The 22,309-nt window shown below is 57.8% G+C and overlaps 1 protein-coding gene across 2 annotated transcripts; it reads right to left on the bottom strand.

Moving 5' to 3' along the window:
• Positions 1 to 5,976: 5,976 nt before the first annotated feature.
• Positions 5,977 to 20,682, bottom strand: DHX38 (DEAH-box helicase 38). 2 transcript variants are annotated; one of them, XM_066636915.1, is made up of 27 exons: positions 20,504 to 20,682; positions 19,854 to 20,188; positions 19,437 to 19,606; positions 19,240 to 19,347; positions 18,869 to 19,034; positions 18,575 to 18,693; positions 18,427 to 18,503; positions 16,314 to 16,469; positions 15,985 to 16,146; positions 15,058 to 15,165; positions 14,702 to 14,823; positions 14,481 to 14,618; positions 14,185 to 14,371; positions 13,376 to 13,561; positions 11,582 to 11,722; positions 11,379 to 11,489; positions 11,180 to 11,296; positions 10,223 to 10,330; positions 10,020 to 10,132; positions 9,605 to 9,813; positions 9,369 to 9,523; positions 9,134 to 9,289; positions 8,901 to 9,035; positions 8,193 to 8,318; positions 8,004 to 8,099; positions 6,273 to 6,394; positions 5,977 to 6,193 (listed from the first exon to the last, which is right to left on the bottom strand). In XM_066636915.1, the coding sequence occupies exons 2-27, from the start codon at positions 20,177 to 20,179 to the stop codon at positions 6,109 to 6,111; spliced, it is 3,699 nt and encodes a 1,232-aa protein (XP_066493012.1). In that variant the 5' UTR covers positions 20,180 to 20,188; positions 20,504 to 20,682; the 3' UTR covers positions 5,977 to 6,108. The 2 variants fall into 2 exon arrangements, with proteins under 2 accessions (XP_066493012.1, XP_066493013.1); XM_066636916.1 differs by having other exon boundaries at positions 19,854 to 20,184.
• Between the last annotated feature and the right edge of the window lie 1,627 nt (positions 20,683 to 22,309).

The following is a 22,309-nucleotide window of genomic DNA, read 5'->3' as shown; positions in this document are numbered from 1 at the left end:
TCCCCTCTCCCCAGCGCTGCAGCCTGGGAAGCATCGGCTTCAGCCCTGAAGCCACAGGCCAGGCAGGGTCTTCTCAGCCCTCCTCCTCCATCTGCCTCCAGCACAGCAACTCGCACAGCAGGAGGAGCAGGTGCTGCTAGCCCAGAGCAGCCTCCGCAGCGTACAGGAGCAACTGAGCGAGCAGGCAGCAGCGGTCTTGCACCACGTGCAGGCCAGGCAGCAACTGGAGGCAGAGCTCCAAGCTCTCAATGACCAGCTGACCAGAGCAGGAGCAGACCTGGAACAGAAGAGGTGCTTGAGTGTGGGGTGTGGGTGACCTCCCTTTCTCCCTCTAAGGTTGACCAGTTGCCCTGGTGAGCCCACTCTGCCAGTGAGGGGCCAGGGACACCACCCAGTGCCCATGCAGGGCTGGGTGAACAGCAGAGGTCCATCCAGAGCCCTTCCCCACTTCTGGCTGGCTTGGCTCCTGGCGCCTTCTTACTGCTCCTGCCTTTCCCAGAGACCTGTTGGAGCAGCTGGCCAAGGAGCTGCACCAGGCCAAGCAACAGAGCCAGGCAGCTGCCCAGGAGGCCCAGCAGCACCTGCAGGCAGAGGCCGAGCTGACACTGAAGCTGGAAAGCAGCCAGGAGACGCTGAAAGGCCTGCAGCAGCAGGTAGGGCCCATGGGAGGTCAGAGAAGGCAGGGACAGCCCCCTCTGAGGAAGACACTACTCCTGGTGACCTTGTGTGCCTCTCCAGGCCCAGGGGCAGGGTGCAGTGCTAGAGATGCTGCGTGCAGAGCTCAGCCAGCAAAAGTGCCAAGAGGAGGACCTGCAGCGACAGCTTCGGAGGGCCATGGAGAGGGAGCAGCAGCTGGCCCAGGAGCACCAGGACCTGCACCACCGGCTCCAGAGCGCTGAGCTGCAGGTGAGCTGCCAGGCAGACAGGGAGCAGCAAAGAGGGGAGCCTGGAAGGCACAGGGGCTGACAGCTCTGTGCTCCTCCAGCTGCAGGAGGAGGAGCACAAAGGCCGAAGCCTGCAGGCCAGCAGGGTGCAGCAGGAGGCAGAGAAGCGGGCCCTGCAGGAGCGGCTGCAGCAGCATACCACGCAACTGGAGGGGACCCTCCACAGCCTCGAGCAGGCCCAGCTGCAGCTCCAGCAGCAGACAGCAGAGGTGAGACTCTGGCAGAGGCTGCTTTCCTGGGCCCATGCAGTTGCGCTGCCTGCTGACTGAACTTGTGGTCCCTTCCATAGCTGCTGCGGCAGGAGGCAGCCCTGGCCCAGCTGCACACAGAGCTGCATGCATCACAGGAGCGGGAGCAACAGAGTAGCCACGCCCTGGGAGCCGCTACAAGCCTTGCCCACGACCTCAAGCTGCAGGCCACCTCCTGCCAGGCCAGCCAGAGAGAGGCAGAGGAGCGGGTAAGGCAAGACCCAACTGGGCATCACTGGGGTCCTGAGTGAGCTGATGAAGAGCCACCTGGCTCACTCAGTCTCCCTCTTCCCTTGGCAGCTGAAAGAGAGCATGCAGCAGGCATCCTGCCTCCAGACAGAGCTCCAGTTCACCCAGCACAAGGCAGCCCGCCTGGAGAAGGCACTCGCGGATGGCCAAGAACTGACCGCACAGCTGCGGAGCCAGCTGAAGGCCCTGCAGAGGGTGCAGGACGAGGAGGTGAGCATTGAGTCCAGGGAGGGTCCCCCCCTCCCAGCCTGCATGAAGCTTTGCTCCCACTCAAGAGGCCCCTTTTTCTGCAGGCCTGTACCTCTCAGGAGAGGCTGAATGACTTGGGTAGGCAAGTGCAGCACTGGCAGGAGCAGCACTGGGCAGCCGCACGGGCCCTGGCTGAGAGGGAGGAGGAGCTGGTGGTGGCCAAGGTGGAGGTGGCCTCGCTGGAGGAGAAGGTGCACAGCGCCACCGAGGAGGTGAGAAGACTTCCAAAGGCAGCAAGTAGTGGACCCTGCCTACTTTGCAGCCATCTTGCACTACCCAGGATGGTGCACATCAGCACAGACCCCTCCCACGAAGTGAACAGTGTGTCATGGGGGGGGCGGCCAGCCTCTGGGGGGGCAGAGAGCCTCACTGGTGCCTCAGGCTGATGCTCTTCCTTTCCCTCTTCCGGGATGTGGCTGGCAGAGAGAAGGACTGCAGAGTGAAGTCAACCTCCTGCGGCAGAAGTTTGTGCTCACCAGCCGGGAGGTAAGTGTGGCTTCCCAGCAGCACTGAGCTCGCCCACCCAGAGGGTCATTCTGCAGCCACAGCACAGCAGCCATAGCACACCAGCCAGGCTGCAACGCTGGATTGACTACTCTCTGGCTGAGTACAACTGCTCCAAGTGCCCCCTGCCTGACACCCCCTCAAGGCTGGTACCTAGGACTCTGCATAACCCCCCCCCCGTCTCACCTTCAGTACACCACTGGTAGGAAGTAGACAGTTTTTCTGTGCAGTCAAGCACGGGGTGCTCGAGGGGCCTCCTGCAAGCATAGTGGTAACTCAAGAAGCCAGTTACCGCTCTGCTGGCCACAAAGGGGCCTTCCATTCTCCTCCACCCTGCAGTTCCAAGCATGCCAGTTGTTCACCCACCAGCTTTCAGCCTTGCTTGTCCTTTCAGCCTGCTGGGCTTTCTGCATGGTTTCCTTCCTCCTGACCTTGGGCCCTCCTGGCTGCTCAGCTTTGCACCAGGCTCAACACCTCTGCAGTCTCTCCCCTCTGGTGCTCATTGGACAGTCACAGGCCACAGCTACAGCCTGACACAGGCCATGATATTGTAGCTGCCTTGACGACCCTGCCCAGGTGAGAGCAGTCCTCCAGCAGCGCAGTACTGTCATGCAGCATCTGCTGCCTCCAAGTGATGAGGGCTGTAGCCTGAGGAGTGAGCCCACTGTCAGGCATGGAGGAGGAGAGGCTCCCTGTAAACCATGTCAGCAACAGCCCCCCCCTCCCCACACACACAGCAGACACAAGCCACCTCTGCCAATTGAATAGTGAGCGGCTGGAGCTTCAGCAAGGTTTGTGGGTTCCCTGGGAAATGCCTGCATGGCCACTATGGGCAGCAAGGGCCAGTGCCCCCCCCCCCAAGCTGGCACCAGGCCAGCTGCCCAAGGGCTGCTCTGCATCAAATGACTGCGTTGTTGGGGTCCTTCCTGGCCCAGAGGGGGAAGGAGTGGAGTGAGGCTGCTTCCCTCTCCACACCAAGGTTGTACCTGAATAGGGGGTTCAGGAAGACAGCCCACCTCTGTTGCTTCTCTGACAGGTGGAGTCTCTGCAGTGCTCCCTGGAGGCAGCTCGACTAGACAGCCATCGCCTGCACCATGAGAGCGAAGGGGTGGTGGCTAATGTCAGCCAGTGGGTGAAGGAGCAGAAGTGAGTGTGTGGTGCTGCCCTTGTCCACCCCTCTTGTTCCTGGAAACTGCTTGGAACTGGGGGGTGAGGGCACATTGCAGAGGTCGCTGCCCAACTAGTACCACCCCTCTTTTGTAGGCAGGTGAACGAAAAGTTGGGCCACAAAATCCGTGATCAGATCAAGCAAATCGCTCAGCTGACAGGCGAGAGGGAGTAAGTGGGGCAGTCTGACGTGGGGGGGGGGAGAGAGACCCCTTCATAGAGAAGTCTGTGCTCCATCTTCTACCTGGCTGGCCCACCCAGTCTCTTGCATGTACCCTTTCTCTGTGCTGCCGCCACCACCCTGCCCCATCAACTTCTCCAAACCTCTTCTGCCCCTCCTTCCTGGGGCAGCTAGGAGGCTGGCCTGGGGTGAAGAGGGGAAGCAGTATCTGGGCCCTTGGCTTGTAAGGAGGAAAGGCAGTCAGACCATGCCATGGCAGGCCAGAAAACATCCCTGCAAAGGCTTGGTCTGTAGCACAAGGCCTCCTCCCCAGCCCATTGGGAAACTGGGCAGTCTGCTTGACCCTGCCCACCCAGAGCCAAGTGGCAGAGCAGCCATGCCCAGGAGCTCACCTCCACTATGAAAAGGAGTGCAGAGTAAACACTCCCCTGGGTGCATAGATTCAGAACCCAGTTGCCCCTCCCTCACTAGCACTTGGACACATGCACTGTTGGGGTCACGCACCAGGCCTGTCTCCCATTTCTCATGCCCATGCTTTGAGGCTCAGTGAGTACACCCATTGGCCTTCCTAAGTGAGGCGGCTGCTGGGAAGATACCCCCCCAGTGGGGCCAGAAAAACTTCTCAGAGCACTACCCTGGGAGGCACTGTCCTCTCTGCCCCCCCTCCCTCTTCAGGCAGCTTCTCTCTACAGACACCTCCATGGACTCCAGGAGAGGCTCCAGCAAGAGAATAAGTGCTTGAGAAACGAGGTGGATGAGCTGCGGATTGAGTGCGAGCGCCTCAAGGTAGGCAGGGCAGAAGTGTGGTATTCAGGGCTGCACAATCCCATTGGCTGCAGGCCACCCTCCTGCTGCTTGACCACAGTCCCTGAGCAAGGCATGCCCCAGCAACTGGCCAGGACTGGAAGCCATGGTTCTTCCATGGGGACAGTTTCCAGCCTGCCTAGGGCATGTAGCAACCTCTGTTTGTACTAATAGGCAGGGGGGTACAGAAGAGGGGCTGTGTTGATGGACAGACGCATGTGCCTTGTGTCAGTGGATGAGCTCCAAATTGAGTGCAAGCAATTCAAGGTGGGCAGAGCAGAGAGGCCTGGTGACACAGATGCACATGCAAAACACAAAAGGATGCATTTTAGTGACACAGAAAATGACCCTTGCATCAGCGCCTGTCTTGAAGGGCTCACGGCCACCAGCAGCTGCGCCAGGCAATATCAAAAGAGGCTGGGTGTGGGCAGGTCTTGCATTTTAGTTGGCTGCAAACATGACAAAGTGCAATGTGCACAAACTGCGTAGTCAACAGCAGCAGATTTAAAGGAGGGCACCAGGAAACAGTGGAGGCAGGCAAGGCTTTGAGCAGGGGGCCCACGGTGGCTCACTGGCTATGCTGCTGCAGCGACCAAGTAGCTTGCTGCCCTGGTGCCTGGGCCATATGCAAACCCACTCCCCCCCCACTGCAGGCTCTCCACGGCAGTGACTTCTGGAACCCAGGTGCTATCCTGCAACGGCCTTGGCCCACGCTCCCTGAGGAAGAGTAAGTGCTCTCACCCCTGCCCCCTGGGCAAGACTCAACAACCACAAATGCAGATAGCAGAAGCTGCTGGGTCTGAGCCTGTCTGGGCTGCCTGCCTGGATCTAGCATTTCCACACACAGGTCAACTGGCTCACACCTATGCTGAGGGCTGAAGGCACTGGCCTAAGGCTGCTGGTAGAGGGCAGGGCAGAAATTCCTCTAGGCTCCCTAGGGGGTGGCTTTTTCTGCAGAGGCAGGCTCCCTTGTGCATTTGCTTGCGCAAGGGCCGCTCTTGGGTCACTATCAGTCCAGTGGGAGGAGGGACAGCTGGACGAAGGGCACAGCTTGGTCTGTGGGCACCTGCTGGGGATCAGTTCCCTTGTGCTGCCCTCTGTGAAAGGCCCTGGGGCTGGGAGAATAATTCCAACCCTCTCCTTGTTATTTGTAGCTCTCATTACTCCACACGGAGACGAAGCAAAGTGCTGGATGCAAAGTGGAACCTTTCCTAGCCTATGCCTGGCCACTGGCAAGCCGTCCTTCTCCCCCTTGGGCCTGAGCGCTGGCCATAGATGGGGCACATACTGGCGGCTATCATGCCTCGCTCCAGAAGGCACGTGGGCAGGGGCCTGCAGTGCACCAGAAATCATGCCACTTCTCAGAGAAAAAAAAACCTGTGCTGATTCTACGCCAATAAAGGGGAAGGTGCTCGCCCGCTTCTCCTAAGAAATCACAGCATTGCGTGGGGGGGGAGGACATAGGCCTCTTGCAGGGGGCAAGTGCAGTGGGGCACCACCCGAAGATGTGGTGCAAACATCTGAGGCATCAGCTACAGAATCTTGCTGTCCACAAGTGGAGAGGCTCGCTCTGCTCCTTCCTCAGCCCAAGTCTGCCCGCACCAAGGCAACAGCTCATGTGGGAGACAGGTGGCGGCAACAGCAGCAGCAACATTTATATATAAACAATAAAATTATTTCCCATTGTCCAGCCCAGAGTGGGCCCAGCCCCCGCGAGCACAACAGGGTCCTCTTTACAAATGTCAGGTGGCAGCAGCAGCAGCTACAGCCCAAAGCGAGCTGGTGTGTGGCGGGGCGTGGCAGGGTGGCCCTGCTCTTTGCGCCCAGGTGTGTAGATTTTGGTGGACCTGCAGGAAAGAGGGAGACGTGAGGCCCAAGAACTGCCAGACCAGCCCAGAGTTCCCCTTCTGCTGCCAAAGGGCATACCTGACACTGCCCATGGGGTTGCGGCGCTCTTGTTCCTCCCGCCGTGCACGGAGCTGTTCCTCAGCCAATGCCATCTCCTCCTCCATGGCAGAAGCTTCCTCTTTGGCCCGCCGGCGGCTCTCCTGCAAGGGGGGTTGGAATCAGCACCCTGGCCCTCCAGAGGAAAGCTCTGGTCAGGCCCACCAATCGGGCACTTCAGTCTAACTGGAGAAGAGCCAGAGTGGCGGGGGCATGCTGGAAGCTGGTCACTGTTAGACCACGATCCCCCCATAGCAGGCAGGACAAAGCTGTTCTGTGGCCCCTAGTCTCAGCAGGGAAAACCCCACCTACACCTCCCTAGGATCTGAGAAAGGACCTTCCCCAACCCCTACCCCCCCCCCAGGTGACCACAGCATCTCTGATAGCCAGCTTTCTCAGTCTCCAATGGAGGGAAAACCCACCACCACACAAGGCAGGCAGGCCCAGTGTCAGCCAGCCCAGACAGTTGGGCTGTTCTTCCTTGCGTCTAGCCCAACAGCATGGCCCTATAGCTGCCTGCCCCCCTCCAGAGCCACTGACAGCAAACTTTTGCAGGGCAGGCTTTTGGGTACTTGGCATAAGTCCGAGGAGTGCGGAGCAGCTTGAAGTCGCTCTGCGCTAGTTGGGAATGGGGCTTGGGATCCAGCATAACTGCCAGGTCCCAGCCCTGCCTCCCGCTTCCTGCCCATCCTCCCCCTGCTCCAGAACACCTCCTTCCCACCCATCCTAGAGCTTTGCATCAGCTGAGCTCAGCCAACACAAGGCATCCCCCCCCAAGTTGCTTCGGAGGCTGGATTCAGCCTCCATGGGCTGGTGCACATCCCTGCGCTGGCGCAGTCGACTCTCAAGGAGGCACAGCACAAACATGCCCTATGGCATGTTTGCGACCCTCCTGGGTCAGCAAAAGGAACTTGCACCAACCCAAGGGCGCATTAGGATTGTGCCCTTAGCCACTCTCCTTTGAACCTGCTCCAGTTTAACATAGTATGCCATATTCCCTGTGAGGCCTGGCAACTGTGGAGCAGGAAGGAGCCAGCACTTCTTGCCCCCCTGGTGCTGTGCATGCACAAATACCCCTTGGCAGCATGTTCACTTTCCTTGCAGCCACAACATGACAAGGGTGAACCACTGAGACACCTTTTTTCCCCCACACAGGCTCCTACCATCCAGATCCCTCCCCACATCTTTGTGCTTCTGATTTTTTGTTCCTGTGTGCAGGACTTTACATTGGGCCCACTGATAGAGCCCATCAAGGTTATTCCGAATCTAAACTGGGTTGTTGCAGGTGCATGGAAACAAGATGCAGAGATGTTGTCTTGAGACGCTCTCGATGGCATCTGGTGGGCTGCTGAGACACAGGAAGCTGGACTGGATGGGCCTCTGGCATGACTCAGCAGGGCTCTTCTGATATTCTTACACAGGGTGCGAGCAAACCCCACCCCCAGCTTCATGTCATCTGCTGATTTGATAAACATCCCTTCTAAACCCTCATCCATAAAAATGTGGTCATTCATAAAAATGTGGACCAGACCCTGTAGGGGCACTCCACAAGTCCCCTCCAGGCCAACGTGTAGCCATTTAAGAGCACTCACCGGGAACGGTTCCTCCACCAGGTCCCCTAACAATATAGCACCAAGGCCACACATCACTCTTTTACCTGCCATCATCTCACAGGAGACTGGTCAATCTATCCAGATACTCGCCTCCCCTTACCTGACGAGACTTGCCAGCATGTTTGATGCTGTAGAACATGGGCCCCAACTCAGCGAGCCATTCACCATCCACTGCAGTGACACACTGCATGTACTCCTAAAAGCAGAAGCAAGAGAAGGCAGGGCTGTCAGCACGTGGGGTTGCAGGAATCCCTCCCCAGAGACCCACAGGCACCCTCTCCCCACTCACCTTGGTGGTCATGACAAGCTCGTGGTAGACAATGTAATCAGGCGTGTAGCCCATGCCAAAAAGTGAGCTAGTGGGATGGAGGTGGCAGGGCATCCCCGTGCGGATGTTGACATACTCTCCAATGCCCTGCAGGAGAAGGGGAAATTAGTGCTGCCCAGCATGCTTGGCAAAGGTGAACAAGGGAGAGCCCACACATCTGTGCACACACCACACTAGCCAGGACGGGGTTGAGGAGACAGTAGCCCAGCAGACAGCAAGGCCAGGAAAGCCCAGGTGAGCAACAGGTACTGAAGGATGTTCCAAGTTCCCAAAGCAGGAAAGGGGGTTCTTGCTATCTCTGTGAGGCAGAAGCCAGGCCCCAGTGGCTCAGCAGCTTCCTGGAGGACTGCTGCAGGACTCAAGTGGTGGGCTGCAGGCTGGAACAGAGTGGGAGAATAAGCCTGAAGCCCTTGGCAGGAGGTGGGCCTGCAGTTCCAGGGTTGCTTCTTGCAGCAGCCAACTCCAGGGAAGGGGAATCCTACATTTTGCGGCCTGGGCTGAGCAATGTATCTTGAGGCCAGGGTTCCACTCCTGCACAGGGATTGGGACTGGAGCATGACAGAGGTCAGAAGGGAACTGCGCTTGCCAATATGGAAAAGACCCCCCCTCTTTCCATCCCTGGCCTTAGAGAGTGTTCCAAAATCCTTCCCGCCTGCAGCTCTCCCTCACCTTCAGTTTGGCAGCCTGATGGAAGTAGGCGGCACAAATACACTTGCGGACCACATCCCAGTCAGTGCCACAGGATGCCAGACTCATACGCTGCTGCACCATGATGTCCTTCAGCTGGGCCCGCACCTCCCGCACCTGGAAAGGAGCGGAAACAACAGGAGCAGCTGCCAGGCTGGGGGGCCCAGGCACCCCTCCCACTCTGGCCAGATCCTATAGCAGCCCCAGGCAGGCACCTTTCTCATGGCCTTGGCATGGATGAAATGTTCATTGCACCACAGTGTGGAGTAGCTGTTGTTGTTCCACTGCAGGTAGACATTCAGGTAGGTAAGGTGATCGCTCTCTGGGACAGCAAACTTCTCCCGCACCTGGTCGCTCTCCTCCTCCCGGCCCTGTGGGATGCAGGAAGGGGGAGTGAAGGGGCATAGCCCAGCGCGAGCCCCACCCCTCCCACTGTGGAGCTTGCTATACCTTGGGCCGGTAGAAGATGGCTGGGACCGAGAGCATGGAGACGATGAGCAGGATTTCTGAGCTGCAGCCCATGTCACAGGAGACAATCAGCATCTTGGAGAGGGCCGGGTCAAGGGGGAATTCTACCATCAGGCGCCCTGTGGATGTCAAGCCCCCTGCAGAGTGGGGCAGCATCATCAGGACTCCCAGCCAGATACTGCTGTCTCCCACCCCACCAGGCAGTGGCATCCCACTACCTGTATTGTCCAGGGCCCCCAGGATCCACAGCTGGTACATGGAGTTGAGCATATTGTCCTCCGGAGGGGGATCCATGAAGTGGAACTGCAGGAGGTCCTGCACACCCAACGACTTGAGCAGAAGCACCACGTTGGCCAGATTAGTCCGCTGGATCTCTGGCACAGTGGTGGTGAGCAGTTCGTTCTTGTACGCGCTCTGGGTATACAGCCTGCCCCCAAGGCCGAAAGAGGGAAAGAAAGATGCTACAGACACCTTTTCTGCAGCAGCCAGGAGAAACAGGGCAGCAGCAGCAGCACACGGGCAGGTGGTCGCCTCCCTGGTGCTGCTGCCTCAAGCCCCCCCTCCGCCCACAAAATGCCCTCACTCAGCTCCTCCCCCCCCCCCCCGGAAGGATCACATTGACTCTTATCCTACCTGAAACACTGACCTGGGCCTGTCCTCCCAGCTCGGCCCGACCGCTGGTTGGCGTTGGCCTGGCTGATGGGATAGATCTGCAAGGCATCCATGCCAATTCGTGGACTGAAGACCTGGCATGCAGGAGAAATGGCATCAGCCAGAGCCGGCCTCACCACTAGGCCAGCTGCCCCCCAGACCCTCTGCATGTTACTTCCCCTTACCTTCAGCTTACAGTAGCCCGAATCAATCACAAACATGATCCCATCAACAGTAAGTGAGGTCTCCGCAATGTTCGTAGCTACAATGCACTTCCTTACACCGTCCGGGGCCTGCAACGAATGAAGGGCTCAGGGGGTTGCTCCCACAACCTGAATCCCATTTGGGCTTTCAGGACACAACCACCCAGCTAGGGACATCCCCACACCTCCACCCCAGAGAGTGCTAGGAGACAGATGTTGCAGGCCCCAACAGTTTGGCCTCCCTCACTTCAGCCCAACCACATGGACTGCTGATGTCCCCCACCCAGGCAGCACCCTCCAGGCCCAAGTCTCCACTCCTTCCCCCCCCAACACCAGCCTAAAGCCACGTTGCAGCCCTTCTTCCTCATCCACCAACAAAACTCAGGTTCCCAACGCCTTCTGCCTGCCAGGCTCCCATCACAATTCTGCCCACCTTCACAGCCTGCTCCAGTACACCCTCCCCCCCCCCATGATTTCCTGGAAGGATAAGGCTTGGGGAACAGTGGTGCTCCTGCTCTGTGCTCCCTCGGGCCTGGTCCAACATGCATCCAACCCAGACCAAAGAGTTGGGACTGACAACTGGCTGAGCGAGGGAAGGAATACAGCCACCAGGGGAAGGGGTGACACCTCACAGACCCAAGAGCCCTCCCTCCTAGCTCCAACACTCCTTCACAGCTAGGAACCAACTGGTAGCCCTGTCAGAATGCAAACAGCCACGACTCCTACCCAAGCCTCCCTCATGCTGCTTCAGTGTAGAAGCCCAACGTCTCAATAAGCAGCAGGGGCAGTGGGCGACCCTCCCCCCCACCTCCTTCCTGCTTGCTCCTTAGTAGTAACTGGATAGAGATATCCAGTTACCTGCTGGACCTGCTGCAGGCTGGAATAGCAGCTCAGGCGGCCTCCCTCACACACACACACACGCACGCACACACTCTGCACCTTCTGGAAGATCTTGGCCTGCAGGTCAGAGGGCAACTGAGAGTAGATGGGCAGCACAGCCAGGGCAGGCGCATTCTCCAGCTCCTCCAAGTGCTCCACAATCTGCTCTGAGGTGACCTGCAACAAGAGGCACAAGGGAGTTGTGAAAGCATGCGGAGGAGCAAGGTGGGAGGGTTGGGGCTCCCTCCAAAGGTCTTACCTCAATGTCTTCTTGGCCAGGCATGAAGATGAGGATGTCTCCTGGGGCACTGGAGAGGTGCACCTGCAGGGCCTGCTTCACAGCTGCCTCCACATAATCCTCCTGCGGGGTCTAGGAGGAAGAAGGGGCTCCGGTCACCCTCCTAAACACCAAGCAACCCCTCCACCAAGCCCAAGGCTACCAGGAGATACCCCTCCCTGTACCTTACTGAAGAGGACATCAACAGGGAAGGTGCGTCCTGGGATGTGGAAAATGGGCACATTCCCAAAGAAAGCAGCAAACTTTTCGGCATCCATGGTGGCCGAAGTCACAATCAGCTTCAGGTCTGAGCGACGGGCGACCACCTGGGAGCAAAGTGAGAGCACAGTGACTGCCACAGAAGCAGGCGGGAAACTCACATGACTCCTCAGAGGCACAGGACAGGACCACAGAATTGCCCCGTCTGGAAGACATGCCTTTTCTTAGAATGAACCAAAAAGACCCGGAAGCTAAGAGGAGTATTTGAACTCTCCAAGCTGGACAAAAGCCTGGTGCAAAGCAAAAGGAGGTGGGTGGGCGCAGCTAGACATAGTCAGTGTCCCCTCAACACTTTGCGGTCATGCAGCTGGAACTCCAGCCCCGCCAGCCCCCACATGGCTCCACACACTCCCCTCAAAGGGAAGAAGAGACCCTGAACAAAGTACCACAGTCCCTAGTGCTACTGGGTGCAAACCGAGAGCCTGCCGACACCCTGTGAGGTTGACCCAAACAGTTCTGCCTTGTTTCTTCCATCATCCACCTAAAGACCACAAGAACCACAGGCTTGGGGGCAGGGGCTACTGCAGCATGCCCAGCCATCTTCTCCCTCCCCCTCCCCCCCCCCCCACATGCAGCCTGGCAAAGGATTCTGGACAGATCACTTGCTGCATCATTCTGGTTGGTCCCCACACATTGCAACTTCTGGGTTCTCACACGGGTGCCCATTTCAAAGCTCTCCCCTTGTCCATGCAGAGGCCCCCCACAAATCCCCCTTCCTGTTGCATAGTGCAGCACACTGGAGTCCTGTTTCCAGCCACTGCCACAAGTGTTGGCCACGTGGCTGCACAGAAGCCAGGAAAGTGACAGGCTAGTGCCCCTTCTCCCTTGGACCACTTGCCCTCACAGACCCAAAAGAACAGGACTCCTCACACTGGGTACAGGATAAGATTTCTTGGAAGCCCCACAGTGGGTCATTGAGCATCCAGGTATTTCTCATCGGTCTGAGCAAGATGCAGCCTCCAAGCACAAGATACCGGGACGGGACACAACTCAGAGTATTCCGCCCAGCTTGCCTAACCGAAGTTGTGCGGAGAGGAGAAGGCTGGCAGGAGCCCCTTTCGGGCCATTCCTCCAAGGAGCCGCTTCAGTGGGTACCACACTGGTCAGGGGACACAGCTGAGACCACCAACCTACGTGCAGCCTGCGGGTACTCAATCCCCTGTCAGCGCCTTGCTAGCTAATGGAGCTGCCAATTCCCCTCCGGCCTCCATGAGTCACGCCAGCATCCTGAGAGGAACCACAGCAACAGCAGAGCCCAGGAGAAGAGGCAACTCCAGCCACACCAATTCCACAGAAAGCTGAAGCATCAGAGACCGGAGCAACCTGGGGGATCTTCATTTGGGCTGTCTACTAAGAGAATCCCCCCCCCCCACACACACACCTGTCTTTTGTCAGTTTTAAAATTTTGGGGGGCAAACTCTTTGTCAGCCAAGCAGGAGGCTCAGCTGGTCTTCTGGGGCAGCAAAAATGGGTGGCAGGGCCCCCCCAGCTCAGCACCAGGACTGTCCTTTGTGCCCAGGGGGGCAGACAGAGTACTGCAGAGTACAGGGACACCTTTTCAGAGGCAAAGCACTAGTGGGGCTTTTCACACCCCTGCAGAGTTGGAAGTAGTCCAGCCCAACCCCGCCACCATCCCTGCCACCAGCAAGCAGTACACAAGGGAAGCCGCCCACAGTAGGGTCTGCCACACCAGCACTGACCTCCCGCAGGAGGCCAAAGAGGACGTCGGTGTTGAGGGAGCGCTCATGCGCCTCGTCCATGATGATGGCACTGTAGTGGTCAAGGTCAGCCTCGCGCAGGGACTCACGCAGCAAGATACCATCCGTCATGTACTTGATCACCGTGTTCTCCGAAGTGCAGTCCTCAAAGCGGATTGCATAGCCCACCTAGGAGGGGACAGAGGAAGATCAAGATAGGCAGACAGAGGAGCTCAGCAGCAGACAGCTAGCATCACAAAACACACACAGCATGCAGGGTAGAGCATGCAGCAATCCAGGCCTGGCTGTCTGTCTGCATCCCAGCTCAGGGGGTCCGAGCCCCTGCAGCTGCATCCATGGAAGCCTTTGAGGAGCCGGTGCTTGGCGCTGCCCTAGAAGAGGGGGGCTGGATGTCCCACAAGCATGTCACAGCCAAGCTCAGCCTAGTGCAGCCCATTTCTACTCAAAACCTGTACTTCCCCCTCCACCCAACATATGCTACCCATTGCTTGTGGTAGGCTTCCCAGCCTGAAAAGTAAAGGAGGGCAGATACTGGGCCCCCACAGGGACAGAGACTCAGGAAAAAGGAGCTGGAAAGAACACCAAAAGGCATTCCTGCCCCTCTTCCAGCACAGGTCTCCTCACCAACAAGACCTGCAGCTGGCACCTCGGAATGGGCCGCCAGCATATGCAGAGGCAGGACATTAATCAGAGCAGCCTCCAAGGAGACCAGCCTTGTGTCACCCAATTGTGGCAAGACAGTACCCCTGCCTCCACACAAGGACCCTCCCCACGCCTTTCGCTGCCCTCACCTCCTCGCCGAGGCTCACACCCATCTCCTCGCTGACCCGCTTGGCCACCGACATGGCTGCCACTCGGCGTGGTTGCGTGCAGCCAATCATTCCGTAGTCTGTGTAGCTGTCCTCATGCAGGTACTGCGTCAGCTGTGTGGTCTTGCCACTGCCTGTCTCCCCCACCACAATCACGATACTGTTGTCCCTGGGGGAAGGCAGTGCCCGTCACTCCCATGGCCTGCCTCAGCCCCTCAGGGTAGAGTCAGGGGTCAGGGCTGAGGCTAGGCAGAAAGGAGATTTAATTGGGCAGGTACCTGATGACAGTCAGGAGATCCTGCTGCACAGCAAAGATAGGCAGGTATTGCCTTTGCTCCACAATGGACTTCTTCTTGGCAAACTCACTGCTGGCCTCGCTCTTCTCCTTCATGTGATCAGCAAACTTCTGCTCTGTCCTGAGAGGAGGTGAAGAATTCAGGCACCACCTTCCTAGCAGGGCCCCTCAGGGGTCCCACTCAGGCACCAGCCCAGCCCCTACCTGTAATCCACGGTCCCATCCTCTGCCAAGACTTGGTGAGGCCCGTCCTCCTCCTCTTCCTTCTTGATGCCCATGATGTTCCCCAGTTTGGTACCTGCCAACTCCCAGTGCTTGTGCTGGGCCTAGCAGAGAAGGAGCCACACACAGGTGCCCATGAGTCAGTCACTGGAGGGAGGGAGACAGGCTGCTCCACCCCCTACATGAGCCCATCTTTCCAAGCTGAGCCCCTAACCAGGCTGGCCTCTTGCTACCCAGCAGTGCAAGGTGGTTGCTCCCCATTCGCAGACCTGACAGGCCAACCCTCAGGCCTGCAACAGCCTGCACTGAAAAGCGCCCCCCCCCCCCCACACACACACCTTCTTGCGCTCCTTCTGCTCCCGGTGCTTCCGGACCAGCTGGCTACCTTTGCGGGCAATGAGGGCCAAGTCTGAAGTGGCATCCTTGACAGGGATGACAGGCTCTGGCTGGAGGGAAAGGAGAAAGACTGACCCTCAGCCTACTCTTGCCTCTATACCACTTTTCCAGCACTCAACACATTTCCCAACACATAACAAAATACAACAAAACACAACAAAACATTTAAGTAAAAACATTTAAAGCAATTAAAACAATAACTGTTTATTATTGGTAAAGGCAGGAGGTCTGGTCTATAGAGCTGCCATTATGCTCCAAAATATCATCTAAAGGTTGTCTGTTCAAGATCAGCAGAAGCCCCGGAAGTGGCAAGACCCTGACAAGCTGAGCAGAGCTCTTTTGGGTGAGAGCCAAAGAAACCAGCTCAGAAGCTCTTTATCTGTGTGGGAGGAGATGGCAGCCAGAATGTGACCAGACTGTGAGAAGATCCACCTGGAATGTAGTCAGTTCTTAAAAGACAGAACTTCTCTGTTCATTGTAAACACCCCTTTGGGGGTTTAGAGAAAGCCTGCCCATGTAAACTGTGTTGAATAAAGCTAAAAGAGCAATCTAATGGCCAGAAAGCTGGTCCTTAAGTACCTGTTAATAAATAATAATAATAATAATAATACAGACATGACCAAAAATGTAAAAACAACACATAAAACAGCAACAAAGACCCATAGGTATTAGTTTAAAAAGGGGTCCCTAAGAGTTCCCTCCCCCCTCAAATGCCAAGCAAGATAGGTATGTTTGTACACTCCTCCAGAAACCACCCCCAGCTTCTGATGGCAGCGGTATCCTCAGCAGGCCCTGTCTGATTGTAGGAGAGGTGCAGGATTATATATGAGGGGAAACAGTCCCAGAGGTACTCTGAGAGCACCACTCACCTGCTTAGTGAAGACAATGCGCCCATCCAGGAAGGGGGGCACCAAGTTGTGGACCAGGAGGTGCACTCTGGCAGCACTGTCCTCCTCAAAGTCTTCATCCACCTCCAGCCGGTGCACCACACCACTCGTCAGCATGCGGTTCGTCTCCCAGCGCTCGTTGTCCTGCCAAGCAGAAGATCGGGCAAGGGCATGCTGCTGAGGCCAACCAACCCAGGAGCTCCTGTGGCCATAGGAGCCGAGCAGCACACCAGCCTCCCAACCCCCAGGCTGGCGCCTGCATTTCCCCCTAGACCTGTGTCCATGGTGCCACTCCCTCCCCTCACACGCACCTCATTGATCTGCCTGCGCTGAGCCGAGATGCGTTTCTGTCTCTGCTTCTGCAGGTGCTGCTCCCGCTTCCTGACATACTCCTCTGATGAGGAGGCCAGTGGGTTGTGGAACTCGTCGTAGCCTTCGTCCATCATGTACCAGTCCCGGTCAGCTTGCTGGGGAGAAAGGCCAAGAGAGCCAGCTGGACACATCTACTCTGATCTCCACTGGGGGGAAGCGGCAAGTTGGGAAAGAGCATCCAAAATGCGAGGGCAACAACAGATAGCAGTAGCCACTCCAGGGAGTCACTCAACCTGCCAGTCCCAGGAAGACCCACACCCTGCAAGCAACTCCCTCTTGCCAGCCCACCTGCACATCTTACCAGGTGTCTCGGTCTCCAATTCTGAAAAGAGGATGGATGACCGCTGCAGCACATGCTTGCGCACAGGTTAGCACATACCCAAGAGCATGGCTGAAGCAGCCAAAGATACTGCTATGGTTGAAGTCAGACGAGGGTCAGCTTCAAGAGCAGAGGCAGGCTCCAGAACAGCCAGCAGGCCCTAACTCTTTGGTAGAGACCCTGCACATGCTCTATGACCACAACATTGTGGTGCCAAGACCCACCAGAGACACGGAACGGAAAGTGGTGAGAAGCAGCCAGTCAAACAGGAAGACTAAACCATCCCAGGAAGGAGGACAAAAACATCAGACTGGCCAACTGATGGCATTCAAGAGGAGGCAGCAAAACCAGTTTAAAAAAAGCCAGAGAGAACAGTCTACAGGAGATGGATAACCAAAGAAATCCCCGCATGGCAGAACTCCCACCTTCAAAGTCGAGCTGCGCTAGAGGATGGGAAAGTGAGTGGGGACAAAACTGGCCAATTCACACAAGCCCTAATTGGCAACACTTGCAGAATCAACACCACACCCTTTGAAATCAAAACAAAGCCTCCACAATATACTCAGCCCACATCTCATGCAAGAGTTAGTGCATAAAGTCAAAACTGCATCTACAGATCGCACCTCCTTCCCCACAAACTTGGAACCTGTGGTTTTACCGAACTGCAGGTTCCAAGCCCATGGGGTCCGGGTGGAGGCTGCAGCACAGCTCCAGTCACGTTCAGAGAGTTTAACGTGCCCTGACTCACAAATTTGATTATCCAGGGGGTTCTGGTAACAGAAACACTGTGGATACCAAGGCACAACTGTAATCCAAGCTACCTTGAATCCAAGAATACATACTGTTCCTTTAACAACTTAAATGAAAGTCAGGATGGTGTAGTAGTTCAGGTGTTGAACCTGGAAGATCCAGGTTCAAATCCCTGCTCAGCCACAAAACTTCCTGGGTGACCTTGGGTCAGCCACTCTCTCTCACAGAGTTGTTGTGAGGACCACTCTGAGCTCCCTAGAAAAAGAGCTATACAATTGTGAAAAATAAAGACAAATACATAAAATCACAGCATAAAAAAACAAGCAGGAACTGAAACTGTAGGGCTTTGTTCTTTTACTGGAGCATATGCCAAGTGGGTGGGGCAGAATCACCAGCACTGTTCAAACTGTTTTTTTTCAGTCTTTTATTTTTGAGGGGAGTGGTGGTGGTGTATTCTTGAATTTGCACAAGAAGAGTGTGTGTAAGACATGGGCTGACTGTGTGAGTATTTGTATCTCATGTCTGCTCTGGGGCAACCACCAGGACCTTTGCAAATGAGACCCCTGGGGTGGGTTCAAGAATGACCGCCTCTAGTCAGGCAACAACAGCCCTACTAGGTTGAAACCCAACCTCCTCAAAGGACGGTCTCCCATGGCTTCCCATTTCGCGAGGCAGTCCCACAGGCCAGCAGCCTCCAAGGAGTTGAAAAGCCTCACCTGGCAGTGCCAGCAAACACCATTCATTCAGACAAGCCAACCCAAGTCGCAGTTACTCCCTGAGAAATCTTCTTCCGTGTCACTCAGAGGTAGACGCAAAACCAGTGCTGTCCACTCAGGTAACTCTGACCCCCCCAAAGGTTGCTTTATCTTCCTTGTGGTACTCTCTGTACCATACAGTGTGCAATGCAGTTGCGTGGGGGGGGGGGAGGCAGGTTCCGTCTGGCCTCACAGAACTAGCTGCCTCAAGCAGAAAGCCATACTCACCCTCTGATCGTCCTCCCACTGCTGCCGCTCCTCCTCCGAATCAAAAGCAATGCCACCCTCGCCACCTTCACGCCTCCCTGGAGAAGGAAAGCCACTTGAAGCACCAGCTCTGGCTGCGGATTGCACAACTCCCCCCCCAGGTTCTTACCTCTGCCCCTGGAGAGCCACGGTGTTGCACCCGAGTGCCTAGGACTGTCAGCCCACTCGTTGTACTTGTACGAAGGAGTCGGCAATGGAGTCTCCTCTGCATATCTGCTCCTAACAGATCTGCAAAGTGGAGCCAGGAGAAAGGCAATAGGCAAGCACTTCCCAGAAGCCCCGACAAGTGGCAGCAACACCAATTGCTCAAATCCCATTTTACCACCACACCCACTTCAGCCTGCCTGACTCCCTTAATCTGTTACAGAAATGCCTGGCCCATGCCCAAGGACCATCTCCTTACCGATCACGGTCCCGCTTATCACTGTCACGGGGAGCTGACCCCCGGTGACTTCGTTCAGAGTCCCGGTGGGAAGGAGTGGGAGAGGGAGACTCCCACTGGGAGCGGCGTGAGCTACTATAACCACCATCCTCTTCTTCCCAGCTTGAGCGAGACGGTGTCGCTGCATCTGGGCACAAAGCAGAGACAGACCTTCAGGGCGACCCTCCTATCACACCCTGATCAGCAGCATATCCAGAAAACCACTACCAGTGTTCAAACATGAAAGAATCACTACAAGCTACTTTTGCACAAGAAACGACTAGGTAAGCAGAGCAGGCAGCACTGCAAACCCGCTCCTGTCTTCCCACATAGGAAGGTGGAGAAGAGGGTACCTTTGGGCCGGTGCCGAGGGCTTTCTGGTTCATTCCTCCGGCTACTGCTCCTCTCTGAGGAGCCGTCCCGCTCAGACCGACTACTGCGGCGACTCCTCTCTCCTTCTTCTACAAGACAGAGAAAACACAAGTGAAGCATCAGCCACACCTCCATTCCAGGGCAGAAGAAGCCACATCAAGCCAGGGGTGGAACTCACCTCGGTCCCTCTCCCGCCCGTGGTCCTTCTTGCGCTCTCTCTCCTCCTTGGAGGAGGCATAGACCCCCTGCTCCCGGCGCTCCCGTTCCCGCTGCCGGCTGCGCTCCCAGAACTCCTTGCTGACTCCTCCGGTGTGGGACGGCGTCTCCACCCGCGCTGAGCGATAATGCCTGAGGGGAGGGGAACGGGCTTGGCCACAGCAAGAACGCTCAAGGCAGCTCAAACACTCTCCTGGCTTCCCTCCTCAGAGCCTCCCCATGTGCCCCACTCCTCCTCCCCCACTCTCTGCAGACAGAGGCTGCTGTGCAGGGAGCCCCTGACAAAGGCCTCCACTGTGTTTCTCCAACCAGCCCACCCTGCTCAACCCCCACCCGGCCCACCTGAACGGCCCCAGCTCCCCCAGCCGCAACCCCCCACCTGTCCTTCCGGCTGCCGCGCCCTGCCGCATCTCCATCCTCATCCTCGCCACCGACCGCGTCGTCCCTGCCCTCAGCCCAGTCCCTGTAGGAGGAGACCCGGGACCTCTTCCTGTCCTCGGGGCTGCCGTCCTTCTCCTCCCGCTCCCGGCGCTTCTGCAGCGCCAGCAGGTCGAGGCCCAGCAGGGAGGTGCGGGGCGCAGGGATCTTGAAGACGTGCTGCTCCTCCGCTGCGCTCCTCTTCTTGATGATCAGGCCCCCGACCTGCGTCTCCGGGGCCGCCCCCTCCAGGCGGTGCAGCGAGGCCTCCTCCAGGGCCTCGCCCATCGCGGCTGCCTGCGGAAGAGGAGAGTTGCAGGAGCCTTAGCCAGGCCTCCAGAGCCCGGGCTGGGCACGAGGGGTCCTGCCCGCCCAGGCAGGCACCCCACGGTAAGGCCACTGAGGCAGAGCCAGGCCACAGACCGGGAGGGGGGAGGGCGGCCCTCCCTGCTGGCCCGGGGGAGGCGGCGGGGAGGCCAGCGAAGTTCCCTGCCGGCTCAGGCACCACCGGCCTGCAGAGCTCGCTGCCACATGACAGCCGGGGGGAGGAGAAGGGGTCTGGCAGCCCCCCCCCCCACGGCCTGGTCTGTTTCGCGGGCCTGGACGGCTCACCCGGGCAGAAGCTGCGGCTCCCGCTTCAAGGCCCGACCCTCGGCTCGCCGGGCGCAGCCATTACCCGTCCCACAATGCCCCGCGAAGGGGGCCACCGCTCTAGCCGCCCGCCCGCACCATCGAGGGCAAAGCCGATGCAACCTGAGGCGGGACTTCCAGCAGGCTACGTAAGCGGCCTCTCGTTTCCTGCTCCCCCTGCGCACCTTCTAGGCACTCCGATCCCCCTTTCCTGGGGGGGGGAGGGAGGGATGTATCGCCGCCAAGCGGACCGGATGTACCGCCTCGGACACCGGAGTGGTCCTTCTAGGACTAGCCGGCGTCTATGGTTTCCACTGGACTGTCTTGGCCGGATGGGCGGTCTTGACGGCTGCTAGGGGGACGGTTCCCCGCTTACGGCCGAAAGAGCCATAGACGTGCGGCGCTAGACTGTCCCCGGGTCTCTCTCTAAATCGCACGTCCTTGACACGGAGCGGCGTCTGCCTCTTCTGGAGGAAGTGACGACACGGTGTTTGCCGGTGGAACTGCCTGCCACAGGGCCGAGTGGAGTCACTCCCGGGACAGCGGCGGTGGCGCTGCTGCCTGGGAGCTGAGCCTGTGCCCGTCTCCTCGGAAGCAAGTCCCATTGCAGCCCTGCCGGGGAGAAGGAGCCCTCAGTCAGCGCTCTGAGCGGGCGGCAGGGCGGGAAGGGAGCTCAGCTGTGCTGTGGGCTGTTCTCAGGGTCCCCGTAACTGCTCCAGGGGGCCCGAGGGGGATGCGAGCTTCCGTTGGCGGCGGGCAGCGGCAGGGGGTTGAGAAGGCAGCGTGCCTGCGGGGGGCCACTGCACAGGCACAGGCCGGCCTGATGGTTGGCCTCTGCGGGGCTCATTCCGAGGGGCCCCCAGCCCGAGTTGCGCTGATGCCAGACGAGGTGCTCTTTGCCCGGCTCCTGCCTGTGGATTCCGGCACCTCTTCCATCATGATAACTCACATCACCATCTCACATAACACCAGAACCAGGGGACATCCACTAAAATTGAGTGTTGGGAGAGTTAGAACAGACAAAAGAAAATATTTCTTTACTCAGCGTGTGGTTGGTCTGTGGAACTCCTTGCCACAGGATGTGGTGATGGTGTCTAGCCTGGATGCCTTTAAAAGGGGATTGGACAAGTTTCTGGAGGAAAAATTCATTATGGGTTACAAGCCATGATGTGTATACACAACCTCCTGATTTTAGAAATGGGTTATGTCAGAATGCCAGATGTAGGGGAGGGCACCAGGATGAGGTCTCTTGTTATCTGGTGTGCTCCCTGGGGCATTTGGTGGGCCTCTGTGAGATACAGGAAGCTGGACTAGATGGGCCTATGGCCTGATCCAGTGGGGCTGTTCTTATCATCAGTTTCTGGCCGGTCACACGGTCAGTGCCTTGCCTGGGTCCAAACCACCCGCCTCGCCTGGCTCCCAGCTTGAGCCTTTGGCGGCGCATGGTGCAGCTGAGGCTCCCCTGGTGAATCACCCCAGCCCCCACCCCCACAAGTAGGTCCTTCCAGCTGTCCCCACAGTGACTCAGGCCTGAACTGTGGAGAGAAGCCTGCTTGGCTGCCCTCCTCCCAGGGAGCGTCTTCCCTTCTGCTCCTGCCTGCGGTGCTTGGGAAGGCGTTCGCTGCACGCGTTTGGTGGGACTGGAGCCTGGGCAGATTCCCAGCAGAACTTTGCAGGTGCCTCTGGTACTGCCACCACTGCAGCTCCCAAGGAAAAGGGGGTTGCTGCGACATCCAGCTCTGTGTGGGTGAGCGTCTGGTGTCCGCGATTGGCAGAGGTGCCAGTTGC

Source organism: Tiliqua scincoides, chromosome 9, assembly GCF_035046505.1.
Source record: "Tiliqua scincoides isolate rTilSci1 chromosome 9, rTilSci1.hap2, whole genome shotgun sequence".
Taxonomy (NCBI): Eukaryota; Metazoa; Chordata; class Lepidosauria; order Squamata; family Scincidae; genus Tiliqua; species Tiliqua scincoides.
Note: the sequence above shows the minus strand (reverse complement) of the source record. Positions and strands in the feature narration are given on the sequence as shown.